General features: G+C 35.3%; 2 protein-coding genes across 2 annotated transcripts; both read right to left on the minus strand.

The window, feature by feature from the left end:
• Positions 1-451: 451 nt before the first annotated feature.
• LOC113773599 (PTI1-like tyrosine-protein kinase At3g15890) lies at positions 452-2269 on the minus strand. Its single transcript, XM_027318232.1, has 4 exons — positions 2217-2269; positions 1950-2100; positions 1444-1706; positions 452-1118 (listed from the first exon to the last, which is right to left on the minus strand). Exons 1-4 carry the CDS (start codon positions 2267-2269, stop codon positions 452-454), a joined length of 1134 nt encoding a protein of 377 aa, XP_027174033.1.
• A 9079-nt stretch (positions 2270-11348) lies between these two features.
• On the minus strand, positions 11349-12487 carry LOC113775469 (protein GLUTAMINE DUMPER 2-like). The gene has a single exon (XM_027320365.1). It carries the CDS (start codon positions 12311-12313, stop codon positions 11768-11770), a length of 546 nt encoding a protein of 181 aa, XP_027176166.1. The 5' UTR covers positions 12314-12487; the 3' UTR covers positions 11349-11767.
• Between the last annotated feature and the right edge of the window lie 9064 nt (positions 12488-21551).

Below are 21551 nucleotides of genomic sequence, written 5' to 3' on the forward strand. Positions count from 1 at the left end.
CCACTTTTATTCTTTGATTTTATACCATACATGCTTGTTATTTGGTCTGAAAAAACATTCGAACCATGGTCTAATACATCCCTTTAAATCAATCAAAGATTCTAAACTGATTACAATACTTGAATCTCCCATTCTTAGCCCCTCTCCCCCCCCCCCCTCCTCAAAAAAACGAAAAAAAGAAAAAAGAAAATTGACATGGCAATACGTTTGCACTAGAATTATTATTATTATTAATTATTAAGAGTACGTATTATATGACCAAAGAGGATCACAAACTACATTATCATACACTAGAAAATAAAAGATTATTGCAAATTTTATGTAACAAACACATGTGTAACTCACGAAATAAAAAGAAAATCAAACAAACAATTTTCCCAGTATCCCTGATTAAGCACGTAATTTAAACAATTACGTAGAAAAAATTGTGCCATGTTTGTCCATCTTTTGATTACCTTCGCCTATAGGGATCCCGCATCTTCTGCATGCTCAGGGCATCAAAGACACCATAGGCACTACTTTCATCGACAGTTTTATCCTTCTCATCATCAGTGTTTTGATCAACATCCAACAAATCATCCCCATACTTGACACTTTTGAGCCTCATTTGCTTCATTGAAGCTTTGGGGTCAGTTCCTCTTAGCAAATTCACCACTTCCTTCATAGTAGGCCTCTTGTCAGCCTCCCCTTGAACACACAATGCAGCAACATTAATAGCTTGTTTTAACTGATTTTCATCGAAACTTTCTCGGAGTTTTGGATCCACAAGATCCTTGAACTTGCTTTTGGCAATTAAGGGCTCAGCCCATTCTGTTATGGTTCTTTTAATTCCACCAGGCAGCTTCTCAATTGGTTTCCTTCCTGTGATAAGCTCCAGTAGAAGAATTCCAAAACTGTACACATCACAGCTTTCTGACACCTTCCCCCACATAGCGTATTCTGGTGCTAAGTATCCCAAGGTGCCCTTAACGCGGGTTGTCATGTGGCTAACTCCTTCTGGGATTAGCTTGGCGAAGCCAAAGTCGGCCACCAGGGGCTCAAAGTTTGAGTCTAGTAGCACATTGCTGGCCTTTATGTCTCGGTGAATTATGTGTGGAGTCACCTCATGATGCAAGTACCTATTGAAAAATTATGAATAGAAGTGTTGGGTAAATGGATTAGAACAATTCGAAAAATGAAGAACCTATATCGGATTAATCGAGGAGAAGGTGTTAATTGTCTTAAAAAAAATAGCAAACACAAGAGGACTAACTCAACACCAGACCATAAATCAATGTAACACCTCGAATAACTTCTGAATGTAAACAACGGCTCAAAATAGTTTTTATTAGATAAGTTATTATTAGCTCTTCACCCAATATATTACCTAGGCTATAAATCAATACTTGTTCACTTTTTCGCTTCGTAGGGTTTTTGAACGGGAATGTAGATTTTGGAACTTACAGCAATCCTTCAGCAGAGCCAAGTGCAATTCTCATCCTCCTTTTCCAATCAAGTTGAACTTCAGCAGCAAATTGGCCATGGAGATGAGACAGCAAACTCAGATTTGGCATGTAATCATAGACAATAAGCCTTTGTTCACTCCCGGCACAATAACCTCTAAGTCCCAACAGATTCTTGTGTCGTACCCTTCCAAGGACTTCAACTTCGACCGCGAACTCCATCTCGGCCTTTGAATTCATAGATTTCAATTTCTTTACCGCTATCTGCATTTATGACCCAAAAGAGTAATGTTTATACTTCAATTAGAATTCTGGACAAATATTAATCATCGTTGTAAACTGATCTGAAAAGTAACAAATATAAATATCTTAGAAAAAGAAAATGTGTAAGGAGAAGTCTACTCTTAGTTTGTTATTCTAATCAAATTGTGACTTGCCTAAATAAAACAGATCAAGATTTTGAGAATATGTAAAAGGTAGTAATAGCGATTAATATGATTGATTTACCTGAAGGCCATCAGAGGTTTTACCCCAGTAGACACTGCCGAATCCACCTTCTCCAAGTTTGTTGTCTTCACTGAAGCCATGGGTTGCTGCATGCAATTCTTTGTACGTAAATATTCTCCATGAAGTACTGCTGCCTCCATTGAATGACAACCTACAATGTGTTCCAATTCCAATCAGTCTTCAAGAATTACATGGATTCATTTTGCAAAAATCAACAAATTACAGGAGAAGAAAACTAATTTCCTTCCTAGTATATCTTGCACCTACCCATCAACTTGTTCAACTTTTTCTGAGCCACAGCAACTGAGGGATGAACCCATAGTTTCTCACTATGGGACCTCAAATCTCAAGCCAGGACGGACTAAGTTAAATTAAGTTTGTGGAAAGACGTCCGGCTTTTATGCCTAACAACTGTCAACTTAGTAATTCATGCAAGACACTGCCGTCCTTTGCCGGCTCCATCCAAACTAAGGTCGATGGATACAACTTGGGCTTGACACCCCCCCCCCCCTCTCCCAAAAACACCCCCAAAAAAAAAAAAAAAAATTGTGTGTGACATAGCTTCAAGTGAAAGTGAGATTGATTTTTTTCTTTCTAAGATACACTATAGCTAATAGTTCAAACGAAACTGGATACAACTTGGGCTTGACGTGATTAGATTGATTATTCAGTTAATGATTAATTAGACCCTTCAAATCAAAGTGTGAAAGCAAGCTTAGCCACCACAGGTTGATGTCATGACAGGCCTTAACATAATTTAAGAATGCTGAATTCTAATTTACAGGAAAGGAGCGATTTAGTCTTCCCAATTTTTTTCATTTCTTAGTCTTTCTTTTGTTCTGCATCACAAATTTTTTTTTTTTTTTAAATTTTTTAGAGTTAACCGCACTTTGCCCACCTGAACATATACCCCAACTGCAATTCGTCGCCTGAATCTAGAGAAAAGGCAGCTTAAAAGATTCCCTCACCATAATAAAATATAAATCGATGATGTGAATTTTTTTTTACACAAAAATGCACTTTAGATGATTTCGGCAAAATTACTATTATCTTATTTATATGTAATAGTTTTCATATTCTTTAATATTATCATGACATGACCGTTATCCGAAATATGTTAATACAAGAAGACGGGCAGAAAATACATTGACAAAGTAAATCGTGTCCTTTTTTTTTCTTTAAGTTAGTATTTTGATAAATTAAACAAATATTAGATAATTTTATTGATACCGTGTTGTTCTTGATTAAAACATTTTCCTCTTTGGCTTTTAGTTAAACGGATTGAAAAACGATCACGTGTCAGAAAAAATGAGAGCAGGACGGATCAACATAGAAAAAAGTCAATATTGAAGAACATGAGAGCAGGACGGATCAACATAGAAAAAGTCAATATTGAAGAACAACAGCTACTAGATTTGACCTCCAGATAATCAAAGTGGTTGCCATATGTCTGTTCTTTAGGTCTTGAATATTGATCGAGCTTCTTATATGAGTTCGATTCTAGTTTGGTCTAAGACTGTGATCTAAAATTTCTGAACGGTGCATATGTTTGATTCTGAAACAGGTTAAAAGGTGCCAAAATTGCATTCGACTTGTCGATTTTTGACCTATGCTCATTATTTCACAATTCAGAAAAAAAGGGAAAAAAAATTCAATTTGTTACCATATAATTGAAAAGGAGAACAAAACAACATGAACTTATTGGTGGACAGTGGCAAAGAGTGAGGTCTAGTGCTAGCCCTCAAAATTCTATGTGATTTACAATGTTCAAGAAAATTCTTTGTTTAATTAGAAATCTTAGCTTTCATCAACTCTCTTACCTGTTAAATTAAAATTGATCTAGTTACAGAGAATAACACCAATATATTTGTTCCCCAAACTTCGTCTTAACTCCTAGTACAATTTAGTTAGAGCTAGCTCCTCTAATTTTCTCATCCACATAATGAATAGTTGCTTTAAACATCTTGAGTACCACTACTGGCACCAACAATTTATTGTGACAATCAAGTCGCAGTTATTTATAGTCATGCATATCATTTTTTGTTTCTCTGTTCATAGAATTTGCTATGCATAACAACTTGAAAACAAGTAGTCGAAGCATAAGCATTAAGCATCGTATTAATTAGTAACTTTGAGGTTTTAGAACTCAAAAGTAAATTTATTTTTATAAACTTTATTTAAGCATAAGTCCCATAATATATAGAACTTGTCCATCCACAATAAGAATGTAATTTGTAAAATGAGATTCTACAAATTAAAGTATCATAATCTAATTGGTTTTAGAACACGTATAGCTATATATACATTGAATTCTTCCATTTTTATAAACGCATCTAATTATGCTGTGATAAATATAAACCTTCGAGATAGAAAACGCAGAGAACAAAAGTCTTGGGAATCTTTATTTATTTGCATTCAAGCCTTGGGCTACATGTGGTTCTAAAACCTCAGGGCTGTCATTCAAATCATGCTGTTATGACTAGGCAATTGTTTGAGTTTATTAGATGTAAAAGGATATGAATAATCTTCACCACTATATCATGGAATCTACATTTGTCTAGTAAATCGTCATCATTAATAACTTGTGCTTCTTTAACCAAGACAAATCACAAATTAATGATGGAAAGGGGCGTAAGCATATTTCCACAGTTGCCCTTAAAGGAAGTAAATGTTGGCTTATCACTATTTGAGGATGTCTACAGGAATTAATACAAAATATACGATCTGACGGATGAATATTTCATAGTTAATAAAACATACGATGAGTATATACGAGATATGATATGTACATATATTATACAAAATTTTTTGAAAAAGTATGATTAGAAGTTTGGTTCAAAAATATATATTAGATAAAATTACACACATGTACTCGTACATGATTACATTTGAAAGTTAAGAAATTGAATTGTGGTAATATTTACTATAATTTTCAAACATTATACTATATTTATACCAATTTTAACTCTTAATATATGTACGAGACGTTAAATTTATTAAAGTTTTATCATCATATTGCATTTATATGTATAAATCTATAGAATTATGTTGTATGCCATAGTTATTTTACATAAAACTAGGAACACAAGTCATTATCCTTACTTTAATTTTAATTTTTTTTTCAAAATTGAAATATAATTTGTGAAGCATAATATATCAAAAGTTTATTAGATGTTTTATATGATTACTTGAAAAGTAAAAATATTTTATAGAGTATTTTTGAAATGCACGAAATATGAATTTTTTTCAAAATTATATGTAGAAAATGTATTATACGAATATAATTCGAATATTTACTAACTATAAAGAATATTTTACTTTTTTTAGTTTTTTCAACAAGGGAAGTATGGAATTTAAGAAATGGGGATGGGGTAGGGGGATTAAAGGGAATATTTCACTGCGATTGGGGACATCATAGAAAGAACAAATTTTCAAGAAACGTGTATCTAAGTTGGAGTTAAGGGAAATCTGAGCTCAAATAACACACCCAAAATACACTTTAAAAAAGGAAAAGATCTTAAAAGCCTCTAACACTCCATGCTCCCTTTAAAAGTAAAAAGGGATGATGGATTTAAAGAAAGAATGGAGTGCTAGTGGCTTTTCAAGAAACATCTTCCTTAAAGAAATGTACCTAAAATGCCGTCTCTAATTTGGACTCAGAACTTGAACCTCATGACTTTCACCTAGATTTTACATGGGCTTCAGAGGTTTGTCCAGTTTGAAACGTCTCTTGGACTTTCTTGCACCCATTAAGTAACACTGAAACACTAACTGCAACCTTAAGGCCCTGTCCTATTGGGCTCGAAGATATAGAAAAAGATTAAAATATTTTGCCTCCCACGAAATAATAAATCCATAATTTTGGTTCTCAAAGATAGAAGTCAAATGGTAGAGACATCTGGGTAATCATGATCCCATGAAATCTCTAGTTTAACTCTCAATTAAAAAATCAATAATTCTAATTATCTAAAATTTTTAATTTCAGAGGATGGGTAGAATTTAAGTAGCATGAAAGGGTCAGGGGAAATTGAACTAGAACCTCTAGATTCTGGAATTTTAATCTCAGGCACTAGATCTAAAAATATTTTAGGTCGTAAATAGTCTTTAAAAATATCCATATCAAACTAACATCTATCTCTTTTCCCTTCCTCTTGTTATTATTATTATTTTTTTTTTTGGAGGGGAAAGAAGAAGTGTCATGGGGAACTGAGATCTTAATCATCAATCTCGTTTTAAGATGGAAAACAAATAATTGAATAGTAATTGGTTTATATCAGCATTTCTTTGGTTAAAATTGATACTGAATTTTTTCCACAAGAATCTCATTTAATGAACGCTCATGCCAGCGCTAGCAGTGTCTTGAGTCCAACTTCATGCAAATGCATTTTGTATGTCCTGGGATGTACTTATATCCAAAAAGTTTTTCATCAGAAAAAGGAAAATTTACATCCAATAATTGACCAAAAGAATATCGCCCGCTGGAAATTGCGTGATGCACCTCAATCAAGAAACTCAAGTCCCATAAACTTACACGCGTTCAATACTAGGCCATTGCCGTCCAGGGCTTAGGGTTCCCTAATGATGATGCTTTTTTGGACCATAAAATCATTTAATTTGTCTCCCAAAAAATCCAAGAATTATTGTCACGATCTGTTTCAAGTTTAATTCGTCAAGAAATTGTGCATTGCTAACCATATGTATGAAGTTTGATGGTTGCGACTTGTTGCTTTCAAACATTTATGGAAAATTAAATTCCAACACTGATCACCAATATACATTTACACACTGCAATATGATTGGGTTGCAATGATTTCTTGACGTCAAAGCAAATAATTCAAGTCACTTTCGATTTGCACCTCATCTTCATCATGCAGTTCTGAACAATTCCACAAGAAACTGGATGTGGGATTTCGCTAGAGAGCTGTTTAAACTCGTAGAGCCAAGTTTTGAACATGGCTGAGCAGGTCAAGCAACATTCTTGGAGATCAATTATTCTTATTTTCCAAGTGTAGGGACTGAGGAAGCACAATTTCAAGTGTTGTATCTCTCAGGTATGAATTATTGAAGGGAATGTTTGATCATGACCATTAATGGAAGTTGCCGTAACTTAGCACTTCTATTCCTTGTCATGCTTTTCGAGCTTATTCAATTCTTGGAAGATTTTACCAGGGAAAGTAATGATGACGTACGACCTCTCTTTGAAAAAATATATATTTATATATATGTGTGTGTGTGAGTCCGTGAGACCACATATTTGACAAGCAAACTGTTGATGGCAGATTGGCAGCATTGAAAATATAAAGCGTTACAACTGTTGGAATTTCAGCTTTTGTCTACCAATTTCATTTGGTAATGAATTTGGGTGAAGTTATGGAAAATGTAAAGTGTTACAACTGTTGACTAGCAAAATTCTTAATTATTTATGAAGACTAAAAGGGAGAAGGACTTGTCACACAACAATTTAACACATTGTCCTATTGTTCGTAAAATTGTGTTTCGTTCGGCACCAGGAAGTATTGAGGCAGCAAATTTCCCTGATGGAGATCCAAAATATGGTGGTAATGGAATTAAATTGTGGATCTTTGATTACTAAATAGTATCAAGAAAAAAAAAAGCGAGGTCATGTTTTTTCATTAAACAAAGAGAAATCCTAAAAATTTCGTATTCTGTTTTCTAATAATCAAGGGGCTACAATTAAGAGAGGGATCAAGACATTCCCCGTTTTCCAAAAAGCATTGCCATATAGTATTGCGACAGATTGATGTTGTTAAAATGTCACTTCAAATCCTAAGCTAAACCATTCCCATGCTGATAACTAGCTTACTTTGTTTGTAGTAAAAAGAAAAGCTATGTTGTAGAAAACAGAAGCAAAATTTTTAGGAGTTTTTATAGAAACATGTATTGTAGCGATTTGATATATGTGAGGTAAAAAGGTGATTGAAAAATATGTTTACACGTAATTTTTTTTTTTTTTTTGGTGCAAAAGATCACAATCCAAACAATTTCTGAGGACGTGGAACTGTGATAGTTCTAGTTTTAATCTTAAGTGAAAGTGAATTGATTAGATTTGGTTCATTTTATCTCTTGATCTACAGAAGTTCTATGCGTATGAAGTCTAAGAGGAACACATTACGTCATAAAAATCTTTTACACCAACTGTATCGGCTTAGATTGCTAATGTCCTTAAGCCCAATTTCCATAAATTGGAAAAAGAGTTGGTGAAATTGCCTGCTCCAAGATGTCTGACTTTCCCAAAGCCTCCGGCAGACCCAATATAATCTCTGTTCTAGCTCTACCAGAAATTATAAACCAGTATCGTTTCATCCAATTAACGTTGTAAATCAATCAAAATTTGTACCCGTTCAAGCCGATATATAAAAGATACTGCTTGGAGAATCCTAACGAGGATTTTAGTCCCTTCCAACTACCAGAAGTTAAAGAACGTTCACCAATAATAATAATACTAAATAAATAAATAAAAATCTAAAGAACTGGAGGCTGGAGCATATATTTAGGGATAATTTCAGAAACCTCCCATGAAATTCTTGACAATTGCAACCACCCACTGAGGTTTGAAAAATTATGAAAACCTCCCCTAAAAAGTATGTCCGGTAAAAATTGAGGATATAAGAAAAAAAATCCAATGAATATCCAATATTATCCCTCTCTGATATATAAAACAAATTAAATGCTACAAAGTCAACTATCACCATTATTCGTTACGGGAAAATTTTAAGTTATTTTTTGTAGGAAAATTTAAGCTATGTTTTGAAAGCATTCTTTTTTGGTACTTTGGGCATTTTTTTGTTAAAGTAATTTTATTTTTTAAAACGCTTACTTTAACAAATGCCTCCCTAATTAAAACGCTTATTTTCACTTAAATTTTATAAAGTTTGTGAAAGTTATCATAGTCTTTTCACAGTTTTAACTTTTAAGGGAGGTAAGTGTAATTTTTCAAACATTAGTAGAGGTGGTTGCAATTGTAAAAAATCTCAGGGAGGTTTTTGAAATTATCCCTAGCTTTTAAACATAATAAAAAGAGAGGCTACGAAGCATGTGTGAAAAGCAAGAGGCGAATATCTCAACTCCCATACACTTGTCCTACGTTAGTTTGTCCTCAAAGTAAACGAACTTGAATAGTAGACATGCCGTAGTACTAGGTTCAATATTCTTGCACGATTAATTGATAAATGTAAGACTTTTTACTCCACATTGTAGATAGAGAGAGCAGCTTCCCGTTGCCGCATCTCTCTTTCGCTCTCTCGGATGATTGGAATTCTACAGCCCTCATAATCATTTTTGGCTATCAGCAGTTTATGCAATTTAAGTAGCTAGTAACGTACCGTACAAGTTAATTTGTGGCTGTCCAAATTAGTCATGCTCAGTGATATGGAACAAATTTCAGCAGCAGAACATCAGTAATTGTAGCTGCTTAATTAACGTAACAGACATGGATGATGAAAATATGCTATGTAGCTAGGCTTAGGCATAAATGGAAAAACTTCTATGATATCAGCCAAACTATTTTTGAAATGAAAAAGTGGTTGATCGATCGTGTATGAGAAGCATCATAAACCCCTTTTCACAATGATTGTACACTAGGGAACTTGGTGTTTTAAGACCCCGTAACTTTATCAATCACTTCTAATTAATACAAATCTATGGTCACAGATTAATAATATAGACTAGTGGTATTACGTCCCACTGGTATTACACAATGATGCAATGTGCCCACTCAGTATGACAATGCGTGCTGTTGTGTACCACTCTAAAAAGGTATGATTTTATCCTTAACAGTGTTCCAGACTATATCTACCACTCAGTATGATTTTATCTCCTAATTTGGAGTTTCTATTTGGTCAGAAGCGCTAGAGTTATACGTCCAATAGTAGTAGCTTTAGTGCTAATTCTAATGTAGATAGGTGCCTCCTTTAATATATGCATGCATATTTGAACTTCATTCTTCACTACGAGCAAATGTTTTGAGATATATATATATATATATTCGTGCAACGTATTTGTGCAAAATAGATGTTATTGAAAATAATTTGTCATGATAGGAATATTGCTAGGACCCGTTGGAGGATGCAAGGAGACACCTCCAAAGATTTTAAGAATTCTTAAATATTTTTTTAAAGTTTTCGTTTTCATCCTTCTGTATCCCTTTGACACGTTTAAATTTTTTACTTATAGCCTTAAAACTATTAAACTTTGCCCATGGAACTTTCATAACAATGTAAGAATGTTTCCCCCCCCCCCCACCCAAAAAAAAAAAAAAGGGAAAGTAAAAATAAGAACCTTTAATCGTACGAGTTATTATGTTGACGCCCCAACAACAGCATTAGACCCAAGACAACATCATATTTTTTTTTTTCTGACGGAATGGGTGTCCGGATCAATTTTTACGAGGCCCGACTAATCCCACTCCGGCCCGGGAGGAGAGGCCCCATGCCCCGAAAACGATAACCACGGGACTCGGACCCTTGCGGGCACTGGACACCAGCTCCTAAGGAGGCTTGCTGAGACCAACCGAGCTGCCCATGAGAAGCAGGCAATTTGGTGCGAGGCAAGGGTTGAACCCTGACCTCCTACCCCACCAAGAGAGGTGGTGGCAACTGAACAAGAGCTCTGTGGTTCCCAAGACAACATCATATGGGAGTGATGTTACTATTCTAACAACAGTGATGTATCTTCAATCAATTTATGTACTGTGGACAACGCACTCAAATCACGTCCAAGTGCATCATTAGTAGCTAGAAATACTAGTACTGTAACCCATGGCTAACGTGTATAATGCATTATTTCTCCATGAACCTTGACCAAGCAAATCCAGTTATTTTAATGCCTAAGTGGGATTGGACTGTCCAGTGAGAATTACTACTAATGATGAGGGGTAAAAAGATTACTTTCAAGGGTATTTTTTGGGTCCATCTTTCCGGGATTTGGTTTTCCTCTTGCATTTGTGCCTTCGTCAACATAAGAAGTTAAAGAATACTAATAATGTAGCCTATCGACTTCAATTAGAGGCATGGTACGACCAACACTCGCCGCATCAGGGCACTACACGTGTTATATTACGTTTCTTGGATTGAATGCTAATGGTTCTGCAGGTTTCACCTGTAATACTTGACATTAGAGTAGTACTTACTCTGATTCGGGGAAGTTAATTATGTTACATCTTTCTGAATTTCATTCTATTCCAGTTTCTCTCAGAAAATGATTCGAGAGTGTTGAGGACAATTATTCATGAAGCTATTACGTTATCTCTCTATTCAAGAATATAACCAACTTAGTCACTAGTCAGGCTGGTGTGTTTGTGCAGAATATAGCAAAAGCAATTTGTTTCAAAACTAATGCAACAAAAGATAACCGACAGAAATTTAAGAAACGCCATCAGTATGTATGGAAAATGGAAGTTCTATATTGCCGTTCATCTCAAGAAATATATACATTTCCGGGAATCTTTAACAAAATGGAAACCTTATCAACTACTACTAGAAAATAATAACCACACCCCACAAAAAGGGTTCAATCCAAACAGAACCGATACCAATTCTAGGAGTCCAAACCTTAGAAAATCAGTTCTCAACTGAAAACTTTTCTTTTCTTCTTACTTTCAAGATTCTTTGAGTGATATTTGGCATTTTCCAGAACTCTTCAGCAACCCGAACTACTCATTTGTGTCATTTCTTGAAAAGCTTTCGCATCAGCAGCTCTCAAAGTGATGGTGTAAGAAAGATTAATCTAGTCCAAAATACCAAAATCCAGAAGAATTCATATGGACTTTTTTTTTTTTTTGGTGAAAAGAAAGTAGACTACTAGACCTGATGGTCCTGATTTGTAGTCTCAGCATGATGATCAGCATCCATGTTGGTCAATTCCACCTGGCTGAGCCCAATTTCTTGCTTCTTTTCCTCACTTTCTCGTCCTGATTTTTCACTGCTTTCACTGCTACAGGAGCTATTACTAGTAGTACCAAAAGATGATGCTCTACTAGACATTGGTGTAGCCAACCAAGTAGGCTTCTCTTGGCCAGGCATGATCACAAGAAACTTCTCTTCAAAAACTCGTACACCTGGTTTTTTCAAATCACCATCGGAACCATCTTCATTGGACTCACCAGCCTCAAGGTCTCTTTCATTGTTTGCACCGCCTTCGAGATATCCCGAGAGTCTCCAGTATGAGCAAGCCAGAATTAAAAGAGCAAAAGCTATGAGTCCCAACATGGCTGCTAGTCCTCCAAAGAGGTATGGCACCGGCGAGTGCCATGGTGACCGCGTCGCCGGGGTCGATGCCACTGATGGGCTTTGTGCAATTGTCATTGTTTTCTCAGCTGAAGTATGAATTCTGAAATTTACATTCATTTTTCAAGAATTAAAAAAAAATGTGTTTTTTATGGTATATTTTGTCACTAAAGATGAAGGGGAAGCCTAGAAATTGGTGGTGGTGATAGGAGGAGGAAGGAGGAGGAGGTGAAAAGGGTGGACTGAGGAGGCAAATGTGGATGGAGGTGGTGATTTATAGGGGAGAAGAGGAGGTAGTTTTGGGTATTGGGGTAAGTGACTTGATAGAGTAAGAGAGAGATGGAGTGCGAAGCAGGGGTGGGAGTTTTGTAATTTTGGTGAACTATGTCGTCATCTGCATGAGAAATGGGGTCTACAATGTTTATGCTTTTTTGCATCTAAACAATGTAGAGTGGGATTGGAATGCACTTGAAAGCAAAAAGGTGTAACTGGTTTTGGTGATGATATCATGAAAAGAATCACATCAAATTGTGGGTCGGGTGCAAATATGCGAATTTAATCGAGTTTGATTTGATGTTGTTAGTGTTTTTGTCAGGGGGAATCGAATATTAATGTAGTTTGGCATGTGTAGAATCCAATGACTTTTTTTTTTTTTCTTGTATTTCTGAAAATTAAAGGTGTTTCACAACCAAAAGGGAATTAGCCTAGATTAATAAACGTGGCTACGATTATGATTCTCATGTTGCCAGTGGGGTTTATCTAGACTGGTTATTTGTGGGAATTAACAGCGCTTAGTATTCATCATCAGTAACTAAGATAAATTTGTTAATGGTTTCATTTCTAATTTTTGATGCATGAAACTCAGAACATTGAAATAATTTCGATCATCATACGCACAATACACCAATACCTTTTTGGAATATAAAATATATGATGTTTACAGAAAAGATGTGGTATCAGAAATCCTCCCACTGTAACAAAAATTGTGGAGGTTTCTGTTCTAATATGATGAGATCAGAGATCAGTCAGTACTAAATTCTGAGAAGTTTCTGTTGCTCAATCAATTGCTTTGCGGTGTTATAAAGAGATAAGGCAAGAAATGTGGATGATTAGATTCTGTCACAAGCAAATGTTTCCCTATTGAGCTTACAGCTTCTACCACTGTTGAAGACTTCTTCCATCTCTTCTTTATTAAGGAGGCATATTCTATTGGCTTTCAAGTTTCATCGCAGTCAGACAATTTGGCAGTAAGTTTATTTCTACATGAAACTACTCCAATAGCTGCACGCATCTTCCTTTCTAAGATGCTTTAATTGCTGTAAAGAACAACTCAGGATAATCAAAAGCTGGAGGAGCCAAAAGGGGGCCAGCAGCTGCACATTTCGTTTCTCAATTAGTGCGATTCATATCCTTACATAAGAACTTAGCTAACTTCCTATATATGAGGGTTCCATAAGGTAGGCATCCATAGAACGCATAGAAGCCAACCTTACAATAAATGAATAATCTTCGAGTAATGTATGCAAATTCCATAAACGTTTGGTATATCACCTCAACAATTTTTACCTAAATGAGACGGTTTCCATAGAATTTTGGCTACCTAATAGGATTGGTACATTTTTTGTACAAAATCTTGATCCCTAAAATAGATATGATTTTGATTCAATTTTGTTTTCTTACACATCAACCCCATGTGGAGGGAATTATTACGAAAACTATTTTCTTTGCGTGAAAAACTTCTGCTATTATACAATTATGTTCTTGGAGCTTCTAAGATTTTGCCCTGAAAGCAACATAACTCGGTCTGATTGTATTCCTAAATCTTTCTTATCATAATTTTTTGACAGAAGAAACCAAGTGAATTAGAGCCCCACAAGTCCTTGGTACTTCCCGAAATTGGATCAATAATCATGGAGCAACAACAAAATGGCCCCAATTTGACATCACCCCATCTCCAAGTGCATTAATTCATTTCATGTCCTGTTGTTCTCAACTCTCGTGTCTCAGCATCCTAGTCATCCACTCACCATTAATTAACTACAACTAAATTCTTAGTCATCTGCATACAGCTTTTGGTTCTGTTCTGTATAGCCCCTCAACAAACATCCCGCAGATGTAAAAGGGCCAATTTTCTTCTGATGAAATTTTCATCTGCAAACTGTAAAGCTAGGAACGGTTTCCAAAGGCCATTCGACGGTTACTTGTCACAAAGGAGAGCTTAATAATTGGAGATTGTGGCGGGATGGGTGAGGGCTAAGAAGCTTTTATGGCGGGCTGTTTTGCTTCACGACATAACGCATATAACACCGTCTGTAAAGACATCAAGCGGTTACCAAGATTTGATGTCATCTTGCTATTTTCTAGTAGTATTTTAAAACTCTCCATCACGCTGTACTCATTTCACTTTAATTTCCATTATTTTTTGCATGGCTGCTTAGGCTCCGCAAATTTTTGTCCTGATTCCCTTGTTGCATGGCTACATTTCCGATAATTGCAAACTGCTCTCCGTCTTTTATTTTGGACGTATCCATGCACGGATTTGAAAGAGGATCCAGAACAAATACTGAAATGAAAAAAAATGAAATTTTCTGGCTTGAATTTGTAATGATTGAGATCAATTGTGGCATAAAATGGTTTAGACGCACCCCAGATTCCAATTTTCCATTCACGTCATGCATTTTTACCTTAACCGTCAATTCTTTCATCTCTGAAATTGTATGAATCATGCACGTAGATGTTAGGAAAATTAACTAAGTGATGTCAAAGAAGGCTGCAATATACGGCAATTATGAAAATGGAAGTCGTTGTTGTGATTCTAAAAGTTACAGACCGCTCTCCACTACTATTTTTTTTTTAATATTATCATTTTCCTATCTAGCTCCACTGCTGATTTGTAAATACTAGTGCAAATTTTTTTTTTTAAAAAAAATTTTAATCGATGTTACTAACGTTGGAGGAAGTGTTATATACATTATCTAGCTACAATATGAATCTGATATGACTTGAGCGCATAATTTTTTTTTTCTCTCTCAAAAACTCTGATTCCAATGTCTTTTCTAGTTGCGCATCTATTTTTAGATTATGAAAAATAACATGCATCTCATTTTTAATATTCCCATGTCTATCCCATTATCCCACATATATCCCCCGAAAGAACAGATACTCAAGGAGTATCTTCACATGAAAGTTACAGGAAATCTAATCCAAGGCTCCGAGCTTATATTCTAAAACTAAAAGAAGAAACAGATGAGCCACCTTTCCCACATTATAGCATTTACAAATGAAATTTCATGATAAAGTTTGATCACGTATGATATGATCATCTCGAGGTGGTCTGGATTATTACACAACTTGAGAGAATGGAAAATGGGACCCCTGAAAAACTATGGGATTCTTTCAATGTCCCCTCCACTATAACCATTGCATTTTACTACTACAAAAATAACAAAACAGTAGTACGAAGCAGCTAGCTTGTGTTGTTTACAAAATCAACAAAAACCCTATCCCTGTGAACAAATTTGTGATCATTTCAACGGTGCGGGCCCTTGAGGTTTGAACTAGTACTCAAAGCAAATTGACCCCACATCCATTTCAGCTCAGGGGATCCCCACATCACATCGTCAATTCGTCACCCTCCACCATTTCGCACTTCCACCACCCTACTACGTACACGCCAAGGACAATTGGATATTCTTTTGGCTACGAAAGGTTATCCAAGCCCTGGTTAGTTGGTTGGATTCTTGGAGCTTAAACCTTACTACTTTCTATCCAATTTATAATTTCTATAAGAATAAAATAAAATTCCGATACCTGTATCATATAAAACCTCAAATGCAGAAAATGAATAAGTTGTTACTTTTTAGCTACCAGAAATTGGCTTTTTGGATCACTTACGATATATACCTCAAACTATGGCTGCATTTGTTGTTTTTCCATTAATTTCTGGCAAAGTGATTTTCTTAAAAAATACTACTCATAATTTGAATTCTTCTTAAACATAACTCCCATAACTTGATTTCTCAAGTGTATGTGCATAATAACATTAAACCAAATCGACTCATATTCGATTAAATCTTTCTCCACTATCATATTCAGGTTCAAATTTTGTGTCTAACAGTTAGGGATTGGAACGGCGCAGGAGAGGTGGGAAGTGTAAAGCAAATGACAAAGGTACCTTACGATGCAGCATATAGCAATTTCGTTTGCGTGTACTAAAATTCAAATCTGTCCCTTTGCATTAATATCTCGTACTATAAGATTACATGGTACAATCAATTGAAAGAAAAAAAAATTTTAGCGACACGTGGAAGCTGAGAGTGTGACTACGCAACACCACAAGCCATTTGTATATATTTTTCATCAGTTCATACTGAATCCCACTCATTTGTATATTTAAAGCTTTAAACGAAATTGAATGAGACTAATTTCGAGTTAAATATAGCCTAGCCTAGGGCTTACTTTTCCTTTTTCTGCCTTATCGTTTTGTCCTAGTTAAAGTGGCTTAGGCTTGCAAATTATTGCTTTGTCCGAGTTAATACTACGAATGTGTACCATGTAATAAGAATCCAAGAATAGTGTGAAAAGAGAGATAAGACTTTAATTGTGGATAATTACGTAGATAATCAATTTACACCAACTGGATTTTTTTTCTTCTTTTTGGGAAGCTAAATAGTACCTACTAATAATGAAGTGGGGTACCGCCAATTTGTTATTATTTTGGCTGCTGTCTTTTCTTAAGTAGCTTTTAGTCAGAATAATTAAGGCTAAATAATAGCAAATGAAAAGTTTGTTAAAGCTCAAAGTAAAATAATAGGATCGTGAACTTTGTAATGAACAAACAATTCCTGTGCTGAAGATACTGTGGGCAGAGCACCAATTGTTTGAGTGGCTTTCAGGTGGTAGTGATTGGAATGGCTTGTTTCTTGATCTTTTACATATAATGGCCTGGGCATAGTGAAGCACCTAGTATGAGTGTACAAAGGATAGGAAAATGTTGGAATCTACAGAAAATGCTAAAGAAAGAAAAAGAGAAGAAGACTGGGAAAGAATAGTCTGATCGTCAAATGTTCCCTACTTTGGTGGATGTATTGCTTGTTGCTTCTCATTATTGTGTGCATATTAAGCCATAATTAATTGAGTCGTCTCTTATCTCAATCCTTTCCTTAGTGCTTTAATAAAGGATTGAAATAAGGTCTAAGTGAAAAGAGCAGGATACTGTTGAGTATTGTAGTATGAGGAATCCCATATTCAACATTTGTTAGAGGTTGATCATTGAAGGATGTTGCCAGATAAAGGATTGAAACAAGATGTCACTATCTTACACATCACATAAGTACATTTGATAGAGCCACTACATAGAATCATCTCTTTCTTGAGGTTTTCTGTAAGTATGAAATTTTTACTAATTTAGTTATATATAGATATATAGTAGAGTTTATTACCTTTTCGAAATCTCATAGTAATTTACGTAAGCAATTTCTATGTGCTGATGACGACCTAAAATGCATCTCTAGTTCTTAATTAAATAACAGCGGTAGAAACTATAGCAGTAAAAACCAAAAAAAAAAAAAAATGAAACAAGAAAAAGAACTATATAATCCATATAATGGTAAAACTGAAGATAAAAATTCCCACTATTGAAATTTAAAAAAAGGGGAAAATTGAGGGAAGTTGTTCTATTTTTACGGTCACTGCACTTTATCGCAGATAAAAATGAAAAAGGGAGAAAAGCTAGTCTACACTATACAGAGAGGTGGGTGTTTAAGCTATTTGGGTGTACTTACTGATGATGATATTGATTTCTTTTTTTTGTTGGTAAGCGGGAGATCTTAAAATCAAGATTTCTTACTTACAATTTCTCTTACTTTACCATGGAACCCAACTCTCTCCCAATATTGATTTCTGTTATGCATTAATTAACAAAAAAATTAGACGTCCACGCATGATCAATACTAAATTTGGCACATATACTTTCCGCACAGCCTAATAACTAATCACTAAATTGACTCTTTAAAGTAATTTTTTAATGGTAAATTACGGAACTATTGCCTCTAGTCAATCTCCATTAGCATCGGAAATGCTTACTCAACCTCCATTAACAACAGTAACACAACTAGGAAATTTCATGCACGCAAGCATTTTTGATTGAGCTGTTAATAAAGTTGGTACTAACTCGTTCACGTTTCAACTTTCGGTTTGGGCCATTTGGCACTTTGAGATTTAGAGTCTGGAAATGACAAATGATCGATCACGCTTTACAGGGAAATGGGGCAGGGACGGTCAGCAGTATGACCATCCCTGAACGGTTAATGGCCACGATCTGGCCTCAAAAATTTGTGCGACTGAGATTACAAGTTGTAACTCGATTTTCACGCCATGTATGGGTCCCACAAAAATTTACTCTAAAGTTACGCGATGTGCAATAAAAGTTACACGATGTACAAAGAAAGTTACGCGCAGTTGAAAATGGCCAAAACCGTCCGAGACAGTTGCAGGTGCAACCGTCCGTGCCCCAAGTCCCGCTTTACAGATATTGTAGAATAATTGAGTTTTTATTAAAGATGAATCTGACCGTTCAAGATCCGTCTAGTTTTGTGATTAATTGATGTTTAATTTTGATATGACTTGTCTAGGTGTGACGTACGTAGCAGTTACTAGGTTTGTTGGATGGATTTGTCAATTATCATTGCTTGACTAGGTAGCCAGATGCATGGGTAATGCAAAAACAAGTTTTTTTTTTTTTTTTTTTCCTTATCAAATCGTTCTATCAAATGATTTCCAACTTCTCTACGAGAAAAAGGAAAAGAACCACAAAAAAAGGGGGATTTACTGACTAATTAATACGGCAATTTCATAGATTGAATCCTATTTCTAGTAACAAAAGTTTATGAACTTAGAAATGGATTCCTAACTCATTTATGATGTCAATCTTTCAATAAACCAAGTCCATACTCACTCGTTGCTGAGAACGCATGATTTCGAGTCAACTGATTCTCTAACGAGCATAGATAATTAATTTTGAAAAGACATGTAAAACATTTTTCTATAACTTTCACAGGTAAAATCCATTGCGGAAAGACTGCCTATAAACCATACAGATTGCTATGGCCATCGCGAAACAGAAGAAAACATAAAACCATAACGTGTTGTTTGTCCAGTAATGGTGACAAACACAGAGCATTTTTTCTCAAAGACTGAAACCATTAACAAATGAACTGGAAGAGTCACGTATATAGTACAGTGGCCTTGGGGCCGACGAGGAACAGCATATGTCCAAATTATCCTTAGCCAATTTATGTCTGGCACTTATGTGAACAGCATGATATATTCTTGATGTTGGTCCAAGGCCCCCGCAAAATTCGTCCCGTGATCTAAGACCACCACATTCTTATCGGTTATCACTCAATATCAGTCCCAAACCCGGGTGACCATGTTGAAAATTTAAAATCCAGAGGTTATTTTTATATATTTCCAATCGAGAAAATAATTAAAATGCGAAATATATTTCCAATCGTTTCCTGGTACTTGATTTCAGTCAACAAAGAGAAAAAAAAAATAGAATCATAAGGCTGCCAACCAGATGAATAAATTGATTCAACGCAAGGTTGACTGTGGCATTATACGTAACATGGGTTCATCTCAGACGGTACTGAATATATGGTGGGCGCATCGCGCATAAGAGATATTTTCTTGGTCTCCCATTTGTTAGATTCTTGACTTGAAAGAGACAACCGTCCTCAGGTTGTCAACTATTGTTTGAACGATTTGGTTGTCTGATAATTGGATAATGGATTAAACTAGCCTTTGGTCCTCACTCGAAACAGGACAGAACTGCAGATACTAAAAGGAAGAAGAAGAAGAAACATTTGTATGTGAATGTGACTTTGGATAAACATTTGTTGACTTTGAGGCGTTTGAGAACTTATGCATTAGTATATGAATTTACTTTTCTTTTTTTAGTAGGATGGAATTTGAGAAGCTAACTGAGAGAGGGGATCAGAAATTCGAATCCAATACCTCTTATTTTTAGAGTTTTGACTTTAGCTGCTAAATCAAAACTTTCTCTGCCTTATATCTGTGCTTTTGTTCATCATCACTCTTCTTCAATGCATAACACAAGAAGCAGGCTTGAAATATGCAGTTTCTTTTAGGCAAACTGCAGGCAACTTCAATTCATGATTAGGCGTAGAATCAATTTACGCTTCGCAGGGGAACATCCCACGGTCATATATAACTGAAGTTACCATGGGATCATTTATTACGTTGTATAGAATATATTTGATAAAGAACATTCAATATTAGAGTGGCGGATCTATTATTTTCTTATTAGTAATATTCTAAAACGCAGGAGGGGAAAAGGCATTTAAATAAGAACTATTGATGATAAAGATTCTCAAAGTTTGCTTAAGAACCACGACCGCACGGGCCACCAGCTCCAACAGCACACGTGCGTATAACACACCTAATTCAAATTATTAATGACATCTTTGTATGTTTCTGTCTTGGCCTGATGCTCAAATACCTTATATTCGATTTCTAGCACCTGCGTCTTTTTCCTTTTTCTTCTATGAATATGGACGTATCATCATCATCACCAGGGGCGGAGCCAAAAAAAAATCTTAGTGGGGGCAAAAATAACACTAAAATTTTTTATCTACTCTTTTTCTAATTTTTTAAGCAAAAAAAAAAAGTCTCATGGATAAAATCACCATTTCACAAGTTAAAATATTTATCAAATAACCCATTTATTAGTTATTACATTAACTAATCAATTTTCAAATTTCTTTAAAACAGTAATAGTCTCATGCTCTAGAAATATATTTGCAAACAAATTTAAAATAATAATAATAAGAAGTAATTGTTTAGAACCTGATTTTGATGGTCTCCTAAAGTTGGTGAAAAGAGCTACAAAATGTGGCGGACCCAAGTCCTAGAAGATCAATTGATTTTGGTGCAATATCTAAATAGGATGAAGTGATCAAAAGAAAGAGTAACAAGCTTTGGTTGTAGAGGAAAAAGTGGCTCTCGTATGTATGTTGGGGAGTGGGGATAATCGAGAGCCAAAGGAGGAAAGAGAAATTGGGGAGTGGGGACAAAGGAAGTAAATGATAATTGGATGAAGTGATAAAAAGAAAGAGTAGTTGGCATGGGTGTGGAAGAAGAGGAGCCGGTTGTGAAGGGAAATGGGGGACCATAGGAGTAAAGGGAACTTGGGGAGTGGGGACCAAAATGAATGACTGATATAATTGGTACTTGGCCCTGTTGGGGGGAAAATGGGGACTAGAGGAGGAAAATGAATGATATAAATTTTGTGACCCATTCTTTCACATTTTTTCTAAAAAAAATTATGGGGGCACAT

This window comes from Coffea eugenioides, chromosome 6 (assembly GCF_003713205.1).
Source record: "Coffea eugenioides isolate CCC68of chromosome 6, Ceug_1.0, whole genome shotgun sequence".
Classification (NCBI taxonomy): Eukaryota; Viridiplantae; Streptophyta; class Magnoliopsida; order Gentianales; family Rubiaceae; genus Coffea; species Coffea eugenioides.